At 47.6% G+C, this 15,707-nt stretch overlaps 1 protein-coding gene across 1 annotated transcript; it reads right to left on the bottom strand.

Annotated features, from left to right (window-relative positions):
* Window positions 1-7,044: 7,044 nt before the first annotated feature.
* Window positions 7,045-7,497, bottom strand: ATOH7 (atonal bHLH transcription factor 7). Its single transcript, XM_049764555.1, has one exon. The coding sequence runs from the start codon at window positions 7,495-7,497 to the stop codon at window positions 7,045-7,047; it is 453 nt and encodes a 150-aa protein (XP_049620512.1).
* Window positions 7,498-15,707: the final 8,210 nt, after the last annotated feature.

Here is a 15,707-nt window from a genome sequence, read left to right as displayed (position 1 = left end):
ACATAAAATGCTGAAAAGACATACATGTCCTTTTTATACCTTTTGGAATAGTTGGGGGGGTGTTAAATCCAGGGCACCACTTTGGTTTGTGACTTAGGACTCTACAGTACTTAAGTTAAAAAGGGTAAATGTGGAGTAATGATGATAGGGGGTGAGAGAGTTAAAGAGAAAAATGATTTTTGTATGGGTGTGTGAAAGGGCAGAGTATCAAATGGACATTCTGCATACATAAAAACATAATTCAATGATAGTGAGTACTATTAATGTATCTTCTGAAAATGTATCTTTTGAAAATATAGACTGGTGGGGCCGGGCGGTGGCGCTGGAGGTAAGGTGCCAGCCTTACCTGCGCTAGCCTAGGAGACGGACCGCGGTTCGATCCCCCGGCGTCCCATATGGTCCCCCAAGCCAGGAGCGACTTCTGAGCGCATAGCCAGGAGTAACCCCTGAGCGTTACCGGGTGTGGCCCAAAAACCAAAAAAAAAAAAAAAATATATAGACTGGTAAGAGATTACCAGTGACTGCTTCAAGAAGCTGGGAGGCCGTAAGTTCAGGGCCCCCACCCAGACCCTCCCTAAGGAGCCGAGTGGGGAATGGGGGAAAGCCTAGGGTACCTTCAAGCTCCGCCAAGGGACCCACCTTGCTGGCTTACTCAGGCATGTGGCCTGGGAAAGCCCTGAAGATTTGGAGCAAGGCGGTAGAAGGGTCACCCAAGTTCCGCACCCCCCCTAGGCCTGGTTAAGAAAGCCTCTGGCATGGCGGAGGCCTGCCGAACCCCATGCTGCTAGAGACTCCCAGCTCCCAAGAAGGAAAGCAAAAATATTTTTTAAATCCAAAGTGTCCAGATGTCCATCTATGAAGAACATAGTTTTTCAGAGGATCAAATAATCATAGCAACTGTGAGGCTGTTTGGTGATCTAAGTCTATTAAGAACATGAATATTGGGGTGGGAGCCATAGCACATCGGTAGGGCGTTTGCCTTGCAAGCAGCCTACCCAGGACCAATGGTGGTTCTAATACTGGCATCCTATATGGTCCCCAAGCCTGCCAGGAGCTATTTCTGAGTGAAGAGCCAGGAGGAACGTTGAGCACCGCCAAGTATGACCCCCCAAAAATATAAATATTAACTTCAAAAAAGACTTTGCTTGAGCCGGAGAGATAGCATGGAGATAAGGCGTTTGTCTTTCATGCAGAAGGTCGGTGGTTCAAATCCCGGCATCCCATATGGTCCCCAAGCCTGCCAAGAGCGATTTCTGAGCCTGGAGCCAGGAGTAACCCCTGACCGCTGCCAGGTGTGACACCCCCCCAAAAAAAAGACTTTGTTTCACTGGCCCCTATAACCTTATGCTTTTATTTTATGTGTGTAGGTATTTGGGAGGCACCATCTGAAGTGTTCAGGTCTTGTTCATGGTTCTGTTCTCTGAGGTTGTTACTCTTGGGAATGCTCATGACCCATATTCGGTGCCTGGAGTTGGTCCCTAGTCAGCTCTGTGCTAAACAAAAGTCTCATCCCCTGTGCCACAACTCTGGTTCTTTTTTTTTTTTTTTTTTTTTTTTTTGGTTTTTGGGCCACACCCGGTAACGCTCAGGAGTTACTCCTGACTATGCGCTCAGAAGTCGCTCCTGGGGCCCGGAGAGATAGCACAGCGGCATTTGCCTTGCAAGCAGCCGATCCAGGACCAAAGGTGGTTGGTTCGAATCCAGGTGTCCCATAGGGTCCCCCGTGCCTGCCAGGAGCTATTTCTGAGCAGACAGCCAGGAGGAACCCCTGAGCACCGCTGGGAGTGGCCCAAAAACCAAAAACCAAAAAAAAAAAAAAAAAAAAAAAAAGAAGTTGCTCCTGGCTTGGGGGACCATATGGGACACCGGGGCATCGAACCACGGTCCGTCCAAGGCTAGTGCAGGCAAGGCAGGCACCTTACCTCTAGCGCCACCGCCCGGCCCCACAACTCTGGTTCTTAAATGCATGCTCATAGGTTACTTTATTATGGGGGGAGGGCCACACCCAGCTGTGCTCAGGAGTTACTCCTGGCTCTGTGCTTAAACATCACTCCTGGCAGGCTCAGGGGACTGTAGGGGAAGCTGGGGTTCGAACCTAGATTGGTCCTGTGCAAAACAAGTGCTCTACATACGGTACTATCACTGCAGCCCCTGCTAATCTTGTGCTTTAACTGCTTCATTTTTGGGTTTTTTTGTGTGTGTGTGTGTGTGTGTGTGTGTGTTTGGGGGGGTTGGGCCACACCCAGCAGCACTCAGGGGTCCCTCCTCGCTCTACACTCAGAAATCGCTCCTGGCAGGCTCAGGGGACCATATGGGATGCCAGGATTTGAACCACCGTCCTTCTGCATGCAAGGCAAACACCTTACCTCCATGCTAGCTCTCCGGCCCCCTAACTGCCTCGTTTTATTCTGAGCGGTGTTGGAAAAAGAGAGATAGCTCAAAGGGAGGAAACACATGGCTTGCACGCAGAACGTCTGAGTTTGAACCCAAACACTTTCCTCTGCACCTTCCAGTGAGTGTGGCACCCAGCAATACTGGCTCTAGCGCCAAGCTCAGGCTCCGAGTATCACCAGGACGGGCCCTGGGCCTTCCCGGGCACCACCGTGGAGGTCACTAGTTTTTGAAATTGATACTAGAATTAGTAAGTCCCCCAAATGTTTATTGTTTGTCTGGGTCTCTGTCGGAACCATATGGACAGTGAGGTTTCTTTCATAAGGAATATATAGTCCAGAGAGGGCAACATAAATGTGACCTAAAAAAATTGACTCACAATTTCTTTTCTTTCTTTCTTTCTTTCTTTCTTTCTTTCTTTCTTTCTTTCTTTCTTTCTTTCTTTCTTTCTTTCTTTCTTTCTTTCTTTCTTTCTTTCTTTCTTTCTTTCTTTCTTGCTTGCTTGCTTGCTTGCTTGCTTGCTTTCTTCATATTTCTTTCTTTTTCTTTCTTTCTCTCTTTCTTTCTTACTTTCTTCTTTCCTTTCTTTCTCTATTTCTTTCTTTATTTCCCTTTCTTTTCTTTCTGTTTTTCTTTCTTCCTTTCCTTTTTTTCTTTCCTATTTCTCTCTTCCTTCCTGCCTTTCTTCTTTTTTCTCTTTCTCTATTTTTCTTTCCTTCCTTTCTATTTCTTTCTCTCTGTCTTTTTTCTTTCCTTTCTTCTTTCTTTCTATTTCTTTCTCTTTTTTAGATTTTGTTTGTTTGTTTTGGCCACACCCGGTGACGCTCAGGGATTACTCCTGGCTATGCTCTGAGAAATCACTCCTGACTCAGGAGACCCTATGGGATGCCAGGGGATCAAACCTCGGTTCGTCCTAGGCTAGTGCCAGCAAGGTAGACACCTTACCGCTTGCACTACCACTCCGACCCCTCTTTCTCTATTCTTTCTCTCTTTCTCTACTTCTTTCTTTCTTTCTTTCTTCTTGTGATCTCAATCATACACAAGTATTTTAAAAAAGAATGCCAAGGAATAGACACTCCAAATTCTGAGAAATACAAGGGAAAAAGAGAGTCCATATAGGGCATTTGCCTTGCACAGGACCGACAAGGGTTCATCCCAACACCCCCATGTGGTCCCTCAATCCTACCAGGAGTGATCCCTGAACACAACCAGGTGTAGCCAAAATAAATAAATTAACAAATAAACTCTCTACAGAACTATAACACGGGGCAAAAGAAAAGTCCTGGTAAAAGAGACCTTGAGCCATTGGCAGAAAAACAGTGACAGTGGTGTAACTGGGTAAGTATAAGACACTAGTATGAATATTAGTGGAAGTCATCATACCACAATAACATTTTGGTTTTGGGCCACACCCAGCAGTGGCCAGGGGTTACTCCTGGCTCTGTGCTCAGAAATCTCTCCTGGCTGGCTCAGAGGACCACATGGGATATCGAGGATCGAACCCGGGAATGTCCTGGGTCAGCCTCATGCAAGGCAAAGGCCTTATTGCTGTGCTATTGCTTCAGCCTCTAAAATAAAGTTTTTAAAAAAATATGTTGTGACGATCCTGAGAGATAGCATGGAGGTAGGGTGTTTGCCTCACATGCAGAAGGACAGTGGTTCGAATCCCACCATCCCATATGGTCCCCGAGCCTTCCAGGAGCGAGTTCTGAGCATAGAGCCAGGAGGAACCCCTGAGTGCTGCCGGGTGTGACCCCCCCCCACAAAAAAAGTATGGCTAAAAAATGTTGTGGAGCTCTCTCTCTGTCTCTCTCTGACTCTCCTCCTCCCCCCTCTCCCCTCTTTTCTCTCTCTCCCCCTCTTCCTTTCTCTCCCTCCATCCCTATGACTCCCTCCCTCTTTCTTTCCCTCCCTTCTTTTCTCCCTCAATCTCCCTCCCTCTTTTTCTGTTTTCTCTTTCTTTTCCTCTCTCTCTCTCTCTCTCTCTCTCTCTCTCTCTCTCTCTCTCTCTCTCTCTCTCTCTCTTATTTTTTTTATTTTAGTTTTTGGGCCACATAGGACCGTGCTCAAGGGTTACTCATAACTCTATGCTCAGAAGTCGCTCCTGGCATGCTTCAGGGACCATATCGGTTGCCGGGAATCAAAACCAGGTCCTCCGGGATCGGCTGTATGCAAGACAAAATGCTACTGCTGTCCTTTCTCTCTGGCCCCTCTCATCTCTTTTTTCCTCTCTTTCCTCTCAAAAAAAATTTTTTTGTGGAGAAGACTAATTTATTACCGATCAAATAAATTTGGGTAATTCAGAAAAACTAAGAAAATAAAAATTCAAATGGAGACTTTTTATAAATAAATTACAAATAGATGTCTGACCGTATCCCTTATTAGGAGCTGGAATTTGTCATAGAAAGTGATTACTATGTCATTGTTTGTTGACTTGTACCAAATTCCATTCACACAAATGTCCAGTCCTGCCTTTGCTAATGATTAGCCAGTTAGCCCCCAAGTGCATGCCTGGCTGTTGACTATCGAGCTATTCCTTACATCACGGGCTTGGCTTATTTACCCAATAATTAAGTAAATCTATAAAAGTAATTCAAACCGATACCTTGTATATTTTACTTTCATTTGGACCAACCTCTCACCCTTACTGACCAAATAACACTGATTAAAAGGAAATCACTTTTTCTGGTTGATCCCTGTCACCCCATATGGCACCCCTGCACCAGCCAGAAGAGAACCCCGAGCACCGAACCAGGAGTGAGCTTTGAGCACCTCCAATTATGGCCCCAAAACAAAACCAATAAACCAAAAATCAAACATGCAAAATGCAACAAATAAAGCAAAATAAATCACCAAACAAATAAATAAAAAGTAAATCAGTTCCCAAAGTAATGTTTTGCAATTTGTCTGAGACGCCTATATTTGGGTTCTTGTATAGAAGAAACAGTAGTTAATTGTCATAGTTAGGGAAATAAAATATTGAGGAACTTATATGCAGTTACTTGAGAGCTCAATGTTTGATTAACCCTTAAAAAAACAACAAGAAAAACATCCCCATGCACACATATGCCCTCAGGATAAAGGAAAAGTTCCCCCAATGGAAAGGAAAAACATTCCCCAATTGACAGAGAAAACATTCGAAGTAAGTAGCCACAAGCATATGAGCTTGCCTTTTTTGGAGGAGGTCTTACAAACATGTTTGCCAATTAAACATCCCACACTTTAGCTCAGGGAAAGTATTCCATGTCATCGCCCAGACAGATCTGTAGTTCACCAGGAAGCCAAACAGGCACTTGTCATGAAAAACAAACCCACACTTAAATGTCTATTTTACAAAAGTCTATATTTCCATAACATACATGATGTTTCAAATACAGAGCACTTGCACCCCGATGCCCGACACACCGAAGTAAGTGACTTGACTACTTGACACATGCTCACACAGGCCCTCGGGATAGAGGGAAAGTCCCCCCAACGGAAAGGGAGCTTCTGAAAAAACAGGTTCTAAATAAGTCTCTGAAAATAACACGGACAGAACAGATCCCGTAAAGCCGTCCCAACAGGACAGGGTTCGAAAGAGGGATCGCCTTGGTTGGTGGTGGGAAGGTTGTCTTGTGTCTTGGTGAAGGGGTGTGTGTGTGTGTGTGTGTGTGTGTGTGTGTGTGTGTGTGTGTGTTGTGTGTGTGTGTTGTGTGTGTGTTTGTGTGTACACTTTGTTATGACTGAAACCCAACTACAAATGTGTTTATCGCCATGGGGCTTAAATAAAGATATTAGAGAGACAGAGAGACAGAAAGATAGAGACAGGGAGACAGAGGGATAGAGAGGACAGGGAGGCACAGAGATACAGGGAGACACAGGGAGATAGAAAGAGCGGTCAGGGAGACACAGAGAGACAGAGAGAACAGGGAGTCACAGAGAGAGACAGGAAACACAATGAGAGACAGAAAAGACAGAGAGACAGAAAAGTCAGAGACAGGGAGACAGAGAGACAGAGAGAGACAGGGAGACACGGAGAGAGAGAGACAGGAGACGCAGAGACAGAAAAGACAAACAGGGAAATAGAGAGGGAGGGAGGGAGGGTGGGAGGGGGAGAGAGAGACAGAGAGAGAGAGAGACAGAGAGAGAGAGAGAGACAGAGAGAGAGAGAGAACCCTCATTCTGAGTCCTTTTAACTACACAGGAACCTAAGAGAGACAGACAGAGAGAGAGAGAGAGAGAGAGAGAGAGAGAGAGAGAGAGAGAGAGAGAGAGAGAGAGAGAGAGAGAGAGAGAGAGAACCCTCATTCTGAGTCCTTTTAACTACACAGGAACCTAATCCTAATTTTCTCAGAGCTGCTTTTTACCTCCCAGTGATCCAGGCAGGGATCAGGGATTACTGGGGGGTCGGGTGGGGCATTAATCCTTCACAGCAGTGACCATCTCCAAGAGCCCCATTGGAAAACCTACAGTCCCTGATAGAGAAGAAAGAAATAAGGTCCACGAAAGCCTCGACCCCACGCGCTCAGCCCTGGGGGACCGGGACAGGGGGACAAACGTCGCCCCAAGTTTGCGCCCGGCTCCGCCTTGGTGCGCAAAGCCCCGAAGACGGTCCGGGGAGCGGGTGGCGGCTGCCCGGCTCGTGCCGAGGGGTCCCCGTGGCCGGGGCGCCCCTCAGGTGGCCATGTGGAAGGGCTCGGGGTGGAAGCCGAAGAGGCCGGGGCCGTGGAGCTCGGCGGGCAGCCTGGCCGGGGCGGCGAAGGGCAGGCCGGGCTCGCGGTGCCGGCCGGGCCAGTCGCGCTCGGCCTCGGCCAGGACGTGCGTGAGGGCCACGATGTAGCTGAGCGCCATCTGCAGCGTCTCGTACTTGGAGAGCTTCTTGTCCTGGCCCCACTGGGGCACCACGCGGCGCAGCCGGTCGAACGCCGAGTTCAAGCCCTGCATGCGGCGCCGCTCGCGCGCGTTGGCGGCCAGGCGTCGGCGCAGGGCGCTCTCGGGGCGCACGGAGCCCGGGGCGCACGGGAGCGCCGCGGGGGGACCTGCCTTGCAGGAGGACTTCATGGGCCCCCGCTTGCCGCGGGGCTGCGAGGCGCTCGGAGACGTGCAGTCCCTGGGCCGGTGCGTCATGCGCAAAGGCGCGAGCGGGCACTTGGAGACGCGCGGGCCCTTGGTCAGGTACCTGCGCAAAGGTACCGTGGCAAGGGCGCAAGTTGGCACTTGGGGATGTGCGGTTCCTTGGCCTATGCGTTTTGCGCAAAGGCGCGGGCGCCGGGCGCGAGCAGGCACTCGGAGACCTGGAGTCTCTTGGTCAGCCCGTCCTGCCCAAAGGTACGGTGGCAGGGCGCAAATTGGTACTTGGGGATGTGCGGTTTCTTGGCCAATGGGTTTTGCGCAAAGGCGGTGACAGGGCGCGAGCAGGCACTCGGAGACCTGGAGTCTCTTGGTCAGCCCGTCCTGCCCAAAGGTACGGTGGCAGGGCGCAAATTGGTACTTGGGGATGTGCGGTTTCTTGGCCAATGGGTTTTGCGCAAAGGCGGTGACAGGGCGCGAGCAGGCACTCGGAGACCTGGAGTCTCTTGGTCAGCGCGTCCTGCGCAAAGGCAAGGTGTCGGAATACAAGTTGACACTTGGAGACGTGCGGCCTCTTGGCTAGTGCGTCTTGCGCAAAGGTACGGTGGCAGGGCGCAAGTTGACACTTGGGGATGTGCGGTTCCTTGGCCAAAGCGTTTTGCGCAAAGGCGCGGTGACAGGGCGCGCGAGCAGGCACTCGGAGACCTGGAGTCTCTTGGTCAGCGCGTCCTGCGCAAAGGCAAGGTGTCGGGACGCAAGTTGACACTTGGAGACGTGCGGCCCCTTGGCTAGTGCGTCTTGCGCAAAGGCACTGTGGCGAGGCGCGAGTTGGCAGTCGGAGGGACTGCGCCGAGCCTCTGTCCCTCCAGATCACGAGCTGGACGCCCCTTCTTCACTTGGCCCCGTCGAGGCGGGGTGGGGACGCGGAGAAGCAGGACATGTCGCCGGAGCGCAGCGGTTGGAAACGTCAAGGGAATCTTCCAGCGGCGGGTTTCGGCGTGGACTGTCCCGGGAAGGCCCTTTTGGGGCAAGGGGAAAAAGCCCGGAGAGTTGCTTTTCTGCAGCAGGAATCTTTCTTTTCCTTTTCGGGGAGATCTCCAAAGGATCTTTACCGGAGCTCCAGACTGGATAGAAGGATTCTTTTCCTCCCTCGCAGTAGCTGTCGGAGCAGGCTGGATCGGGGCTCCAAGGGGGAGGATTTATAGCCGAAGTTGCAAGGAGGGAACAGGTGGTGGCAGGTGGGCGGGCGTCCCCCCACCCCGTCCGCCTCTCGGCACCTTCCCGGCCTGGGAACCAACCGAGAAACACGCACCGCGCCATCCCCACGCCACGGCTGGCAGCTGTTGGTGCTGGGCCAGGCTCCGGCCAGCACCGACACGCCATCTGGAGCCGGCCCGGCTGGCCCCTCCAGAGAATAAGGTGGGGGTCAGGGGACAGCTGGGGCCATTTCCCGTCCCCCACATTGGTGGGGAGCTTACCTACCCAAAAGGAAAGTGGAAGAGGCTAGTGAGATTCTTAGCGAGCCTGGGTGTGGACGTGTCTCTCCTGGAATCAGGTTTTTAGCTCCCAAGTGAGGTAGAAGGTTTGGCTATGACAAGATGTGAGACGGTTTGGGATGATCCCCATCTATGGCTCTGTCATTTTGATTTTAGCTAGGAAGTCATTTGGGTGAGATTTGCAGGTTCTGATATTACTGCCAGTCCTGAAATGTAAGATGAGCTACCAGTTCCTTATTAAAACATTAAAAGAGTGGTATATTTAACAATATGTTGCTCTGATTTGCTCTCTGTCCCCTGACACAAGATCAAAACTGTTTCCTAGACCAACACAGAGGTGACAGTTATTTCATTTGACAATGAAATTTCATGATGCTGATCACAATGCAGATAAGCTGTTCTGAAGCTTTGAAATGAATTCCTACTGCGATTCCCCTCCTCCACCGCACGAAGCTGTAAATATTTCATACTATTCGGGTGTTTCGGATCTATCAACTGCGCTCAGAACCAGTGACGATGCGTGATTTCCGCTCTAGTTAGTGGCAAGTAGAGACCCCGTTAATTCTCTTCCTCATCTCAGTGGCAAAGGGATCGGCTCCAGACAGATTCAAACTAGAACCATTTCTTTCATTTCTTTTTAATAACTAAAACTTTTAGGGGGCCAGAAAGATAGCAGAGCCTTAGGGCATTTGCCTTGCAAGCTGCGACCCAGGACCTACGGTGGTTTGAATCCCAGCACCCTTAAGGTCCCTCGATTTCTGAGCACAGAGCCAGGAGTAATCCTTGTGCGCTGCCAGGTTCCCCCCCCACCCAATAAAAAAGCAAAACAAAAATAACTAAAATTATATAGTTAAAATTATAAATATATATTATTATATATTTAAATTTATATATATTTATTTATATATTATATATTATATATTAAATTTAAATATATAAATTATATAGTTAAAATTATAAAAATATATTATATATATATATAAGATTATATAGAATCTCTTCTGGCTTCTTCAAAAGACCAGAAACACTTAATCTCCTTAGAAACAAAAAACATATTGCCAATAGTCTTAGCCCTTTTGCTTCAGTCATTGTCAACAAGCTCTTGGGAATCAGGCCTCCTGAACTGTCACTTGCTTCCTCCAACTTCGCCTTCCGCTGAAGTCCCATTGTGTCCACTCTGATTCCAAGTACTGTTTACCCAGAAAAAGTTGATCGATCCCCAGCTCAAGCGATGACAATGACGCGAGGTTGAGGACCACGAAGACAATAGGATGCGATGGAACATGAACGACCTCTGGCATGACAGATGTCGAACACAGATTGTTCTGCACGGAGCTGCTCGGCTCTCACAGTCTGACAGCTATGACCAGGTGGGCACAGAGTCCAGCAAGAGGAAAGGCTTATTACGCACCCAAATCTTCAATATTTATATTATTTTATATTCATGGAGATCTGCACTATCAATGATAGTGAGTTTAATGTTAATTTATCTCATTTTTTTTATCCTGAGCAATCCCCTTTGTGTTTCTCTTTGCTAATGTTCCTCTCAACATAGATTATGTTTTGTCTGCATGCTAGATCCAAAGTTTTAATAAGTGCCTGGGTATTTAATATTCTAATGTTCCTCTCAACATAGACTATGTTTTGTCTGCATGCTAGATCCAAAGTCTTAATAAGTGCCTGGGTATTTAATATTCTAGCTCATGCACTGCAGATTCTGAAAAAAATTTTGGAGGCAAAGGAAACATTACTGTATGAAATCACACACAGTACAACTATTTTAGCTGATTTGTTTTATTTTGGGCCATCCCCAATGTGTCTGGCCTCACTCCTGCCTCTGGGGCTCAGGAACCCTGGCAGGGCTTAGGAAAACATAGGCACTCCAGACAGACTGCATGAAAGGCAAGCACCTTGCCTGCTAAAGTAGCTCTCTGGCCCAGCACAGCTATTCTAGAACATAAACTCGTGGATATTTAAAACACAGAATTGACTCAAGGATAATGAATGTGTGAAGAGGATCCTCAAAAATATCTCGAAACACATTTTCCAAATCTGTTCTCAAGGACATTCATTATTTGTGTTGCAAAGATCCTTCTTAAAGAAGTTTCATCATCAAGTAAGTTTGGATACTATATAGCTACTGTCTCCTGCCTGGTAGAAATATTTCTGAGAAAGGCCTATTGAACTAAGTTTCTTGGAGCACAATTTTTCAAGCTTGTTTCATTATGATTATGTAATGTTATATATAAGAATTATATATAATTATAATGACATATAAATTATAAGATATAGTTCTTATAATGATTTATATAATTTTTTGTTTGTTTTTTTGGGTCACACCCAGCGGTGCTCAGGGGTTACTCCTGGCTGTCTGCTCAGAAATAGCTCCTGGCAGGTACGGGGGACCGTATGGGACACCGGGATTCGAACCAACCACCTTTGGTCCTGGATCGGTTGCTTGCAAGGCAAACACCACTGTGCTATCTCTCCGGGCCCTATATAATTCTTTTTATACTAATATATAATTCTCTCTCTATATATATATATGTATGTATATATATATAAATATATATATAATTCTTCCATTTACTGTCTACAGAAAGAAACTGAGATTCAGAAATAACCACTGATCAAAGGCACTAATCAATGCAAAACATCAAATCTTTCATGTTCTTGAGTTAAGAGACTTTCCACTACTGAGATCACTTTGATCAAGTTCAGGACAGGGCAACTGATATTCACCAGTGATCTCCCAAAGTCAGGGGGGGCATGAATAAAACTTTCAGAACAGTATTAGAATGCTCCTTTTTCTTTTTGTCTTGTTTTGGACCACACTCGGCAGTTCTCAGGGGTTACACCTGGCTCTGCGCTCAGAAATCACTCCTGGCATCCTGCAGGGACCATATGGAATGCCAGGGATTGAACCCCGGGTCTGTCCTGGGTCAGCCACATGGAAGGCAAATGCCCTACCACTGTTCTATCACTCAGGCCCTAGAATGTTCCTCTTAAAGGATGAGGTCTTTTATATTCTAATTCTGGGGTCTCAGACTTAGAATACATGACGGGGAAAATAAATCAGACAAAAACATACATGCTGATCAGAACAAGTACTTTCCCAGGAAAACACCTAAGGGCATGATCCACATTCCCTCACGTGGTTTTTTTTAAAAATGCTGTGGAGGGGCTGGAGAGATAGCACAGCAGTAGGGCGTTTGCCTTGCAAGCAGCTGACCCAAGACCTGCGTTGGTTCGAATCCCGGAGTCCCATATGGTCCCCCATGCCTGCCAGGAGCGATTTCTGAGCAGAGCCAGGAGTAACCTCTGAGTGCTGCAGGGTGTGGCCCAGAAACCAAGCAAACAAAAATGTGTTGAGATAGTAGTCAAGGTATGCCCTCTTGCTTTGCACCCCACTGGCCCTGGTTTAATCCCAGCATGGCAGAAGGCTCCTGGAGCATTGCCAGGGGCCAAACCTCAGCACAGACATCTGGACACAGCCAGAAACCTCAAAACAAAAACTAATAGACAGAAATTATGTGGATTCCACATTTTGAATGCAGAAGAATGAATTCTTTCTTATCAAAATAAAGCAGCTCCATAGACAGCCACATGGGCTGAAAGAACTTTGATATCTAATACTGTTTCCAAGTGGCCTCCATTCCAAGGCATTATGCTACCAGATAATTTGGCAGTTTCATTCTGTCAGGGCACTGGCCAGAAATCAAACTGACAGATGGCTGAAGAGGAGAGGAGAAAAAATACACACCTGTATCTATAGAAGGATTTCATTGATGGAAAAGGAAAAATATGATGATGGGAGTGGGGAGATCAGTAACTAGATTGTATAGAATAGACTAAGGGCACCTTTTCCTTATCATTCAAAACCTGATTAATTTAAAAATTGAATCAATTACTTCACTTCGATCAGAAATGCAAGATACTAAAAATTATTATAACTGGGTGGGAGTTGGAGAGGTAGCACAGCAGGAGGGTGTTTGCCTTGTGTGTAGCCGACTGAGGACTGACCTGGGTTCAATTCCTGGCATCCCATATGGTCCCTGGAGGCTGCCAGGAGTGATTTCTGAGTGCAGTGCCAGGAGTAACCCCTGAGCGCTGCCGGGTGTGACCCAAAACCCAAAATAACAATAACAGAGGAAAAACATCTAGAGTCCGACATGCTATGAATCTCAACTACGTGACTTGGGCAATTTGCGTGATCTGTCTGTGCGCTAACCTTATCTCCAAAAAGAGGGTCAATGATAGTACCAACCTTGTAACTGCTATGAGGACAAAATTGTTCGGGAGAAGTTAGGGCAACACTGGGACATGACAAAATATGATACAGGTTAAAAAATATGATATAGGAATGCTTTTTTTTTTCCTGGTTTTTGGGCCACACCCAACAGCGATCCGGAGTTCCTCCTGGTTCTCTGCTCAGAAATTGCTCCTGGCAGGGGCCGGAGAGATAGCACAGTAGTAGGGCGTTTGCCTTGCATGCAGGAGGACCGTGGTTTGAATCCTGGCATCCCATATAGTTCCTGAGCTTGCCAGAGGAGATTTCTGAGCGCAGAGCCAGGAGTAACCCCTGAGCACTGCTGGGTGTGACCCAAAACAAACAAAACAAAACAAGAAATCGCTCCTGGCAGGCACGGTAGACCATATGGGATGCCGGAATTTGAACCACCCTTGGTCCTGGGTCTGTCGCTTGCAAGGCAAATGCCCTACCACTGTGCTCTCTCAGCCCCAGGTATGCTTGTTTTGAAGGAAAATAATAACCTGTCAGTTATCGAGGATATTGACCCCTCCTTCCGTTCTCTTTTCATTTTATTTCCCAACTCGTTCATGTTATCCTCTGCAACTGAGAGAGTAAATGCCAAAAATATTTTACTTTCCCTTCACATTGGAGAACGTGTTTGAAACATCAAAGACAAAAGTTTAGACAAAGGTCCTTCTCACCATTTAGCAAATTTGGTAATTTTGTTATACTTCTGAGACCTGTTTTATAGTTGCAGACATTTGCATATTCCAGGGGACTCCACTCTCCCAGGGAATGAAATATTTGCTTTCATCACACGAGGCCACATATTCCTTTTACTGCAGTATTTGAGAAACCCTCTCCAGAGCCTTGAAGGTGTCTTCGCCGGCGTAGAGACAGAGTGGGGGATTTGTCATTGGGACGCACAGTCTGAGAATTCAGATCATTTTCCTGAACCTTGTGGTTCTGGGTGTGAGTCAGGCTAAAGTGACCTGGAGCTGGGGCCAGAGCTAGCATGGAGGTGGGGCATTTGCCTTGCATGCAGAGGACGGTGGTTTGAATCCCGGCATCCTATGGGTTCCTCTGAGCCTGCCAGGAGTGATTTCTGAGCTCAGAGTCAGGACTAATCCCTGAATGCCACCAGGTGTGGCCCAAAACCCAAAAAAAGAAACTGACTGTTGCATTAATTACATATTATAATTATATATTAATTATAAAGTCCTAGTGCTGTAGATGTTGGTATGGCCTTTCTCTGCCCAGCCCTGCGCCTGCAGTCCCTAGGCCTGGCGCCATACCTGTCAGTAGGTGCAGGTGACGTTGAGGAAATGATCCACAGCTTCAGATGAAGTTTCAGGAGACATCAGCTTTATGGCAAGGCCTGACCACCATGTGCTTGTTTTTCACATGACCCCTAAGCTAAACTTTTTTTTTGGTTTTGTTTTTTGGGTCACACCAGCAGCGCTCAGGGGTTCCTCCTGGCTCTATGCTCAGAAATTGCCCCATGCAGGCTTGGGGGACCATATAGAATGCTGGGATTCGAACCACCGTCCTTCTGCATGCAAGGCAAACACTCTACCTCCATGCTAGCTCTCTGTCCTAAGCTAAACGTTTTAAGCAGCCTCCTTCAGCTGCCCTCCATCCATCTTGCTGCCTCTGCCTTTCCCCCCTCTCCCAGGCCACCTTAATCACCAACCACAGACCACTCCCAGCTGTGGGTCTCACGTCCAGGTAAGAACAGCATTTGGCTTGGGGGGGAGGGTAACATCTCCCCCCTCTTTGTTTAAAAAAAAGCAAAGAGGAAAGGTAAGCTTCTGTTCTCCTGACCTCCACCTTTGGCCAAAGGCGGGACCCTAATATTGCCCTCTGTTCTTTCCTAGCTGTCTCCCTAGCACCTAGAATCATGTCTAGTGCATAAATAACAGAAGACCAGGAAATAGTCATTGAGAGAAAGAAGAAACAAGAAAAAAAACCCAGAAGATGGGACTGGAGCAATAGCACAGTGATAGGGCATTTGCCTTGCACATGGCTGACCTAGGACAACCACGGTTTCGATCCCCAGCATCCCATAGGACCCTCCAAAGCCAGGGAAGATTTCTGAGCTCATAGCCAGAAATAACCCCTGAGCGGCACCAGGTTTGTCCAAAAACAAAAACAAGCAAAGAAAACTCAGAAGACTCAACTCCACTTGCAGGGCCATGGTGATAGATGATAGGGTGGAGGTGTTTGCCTCCATATTTGATCCCCAGCATCGCAAGGTCCCCCAGCACCACCAGGAGTGTTTCCTGAGTGCAGAGCCAGGGGCAACTGCTGAGCATTGCTGGATGAGACCCCCTCCCGACCCTACACCCCCCCCCAAAAAAAAACAATCCCACATGCAACAGAAAAGGAACACAGTTCCCCAGAAATAAGTCACTCCCTGGAAATTGCTAACAAACTGGGAGGAAAGACCCTGACACCAAAAGGGGCCTCAACAGGACCACACAGACTGCCTCTGCTCTGTTTTGGAGGGAGCAGGTGGC

The sequence above is a fragment of the Suncus etruscus genome, chromosome 17 (genome assembly GCF_024139225.1).
Source record: "Suncus etruscus isolate mSunEtr1 chromosome 17, mSunEtr1.pri.cur, whole genome shotgun sequence".
NCBI lineage: Eukaryota > Metazoa > Chordata > Mammalia > Eulipotyphla > Soricidae > Suncus > Suncus etruscus.
This window is presented reverse-complemented; position numbering and strand designations above follow the sequence as displayed.

Coding starts and splice junctions, on each gene's coding strand:
- ATOH7 (XM_049764555.1), bottom strand. CDS start 7,497: ATGACGCACCGGCCCAGGGACTGCACGTCTCCGAGCGCCTCGCAGCCC.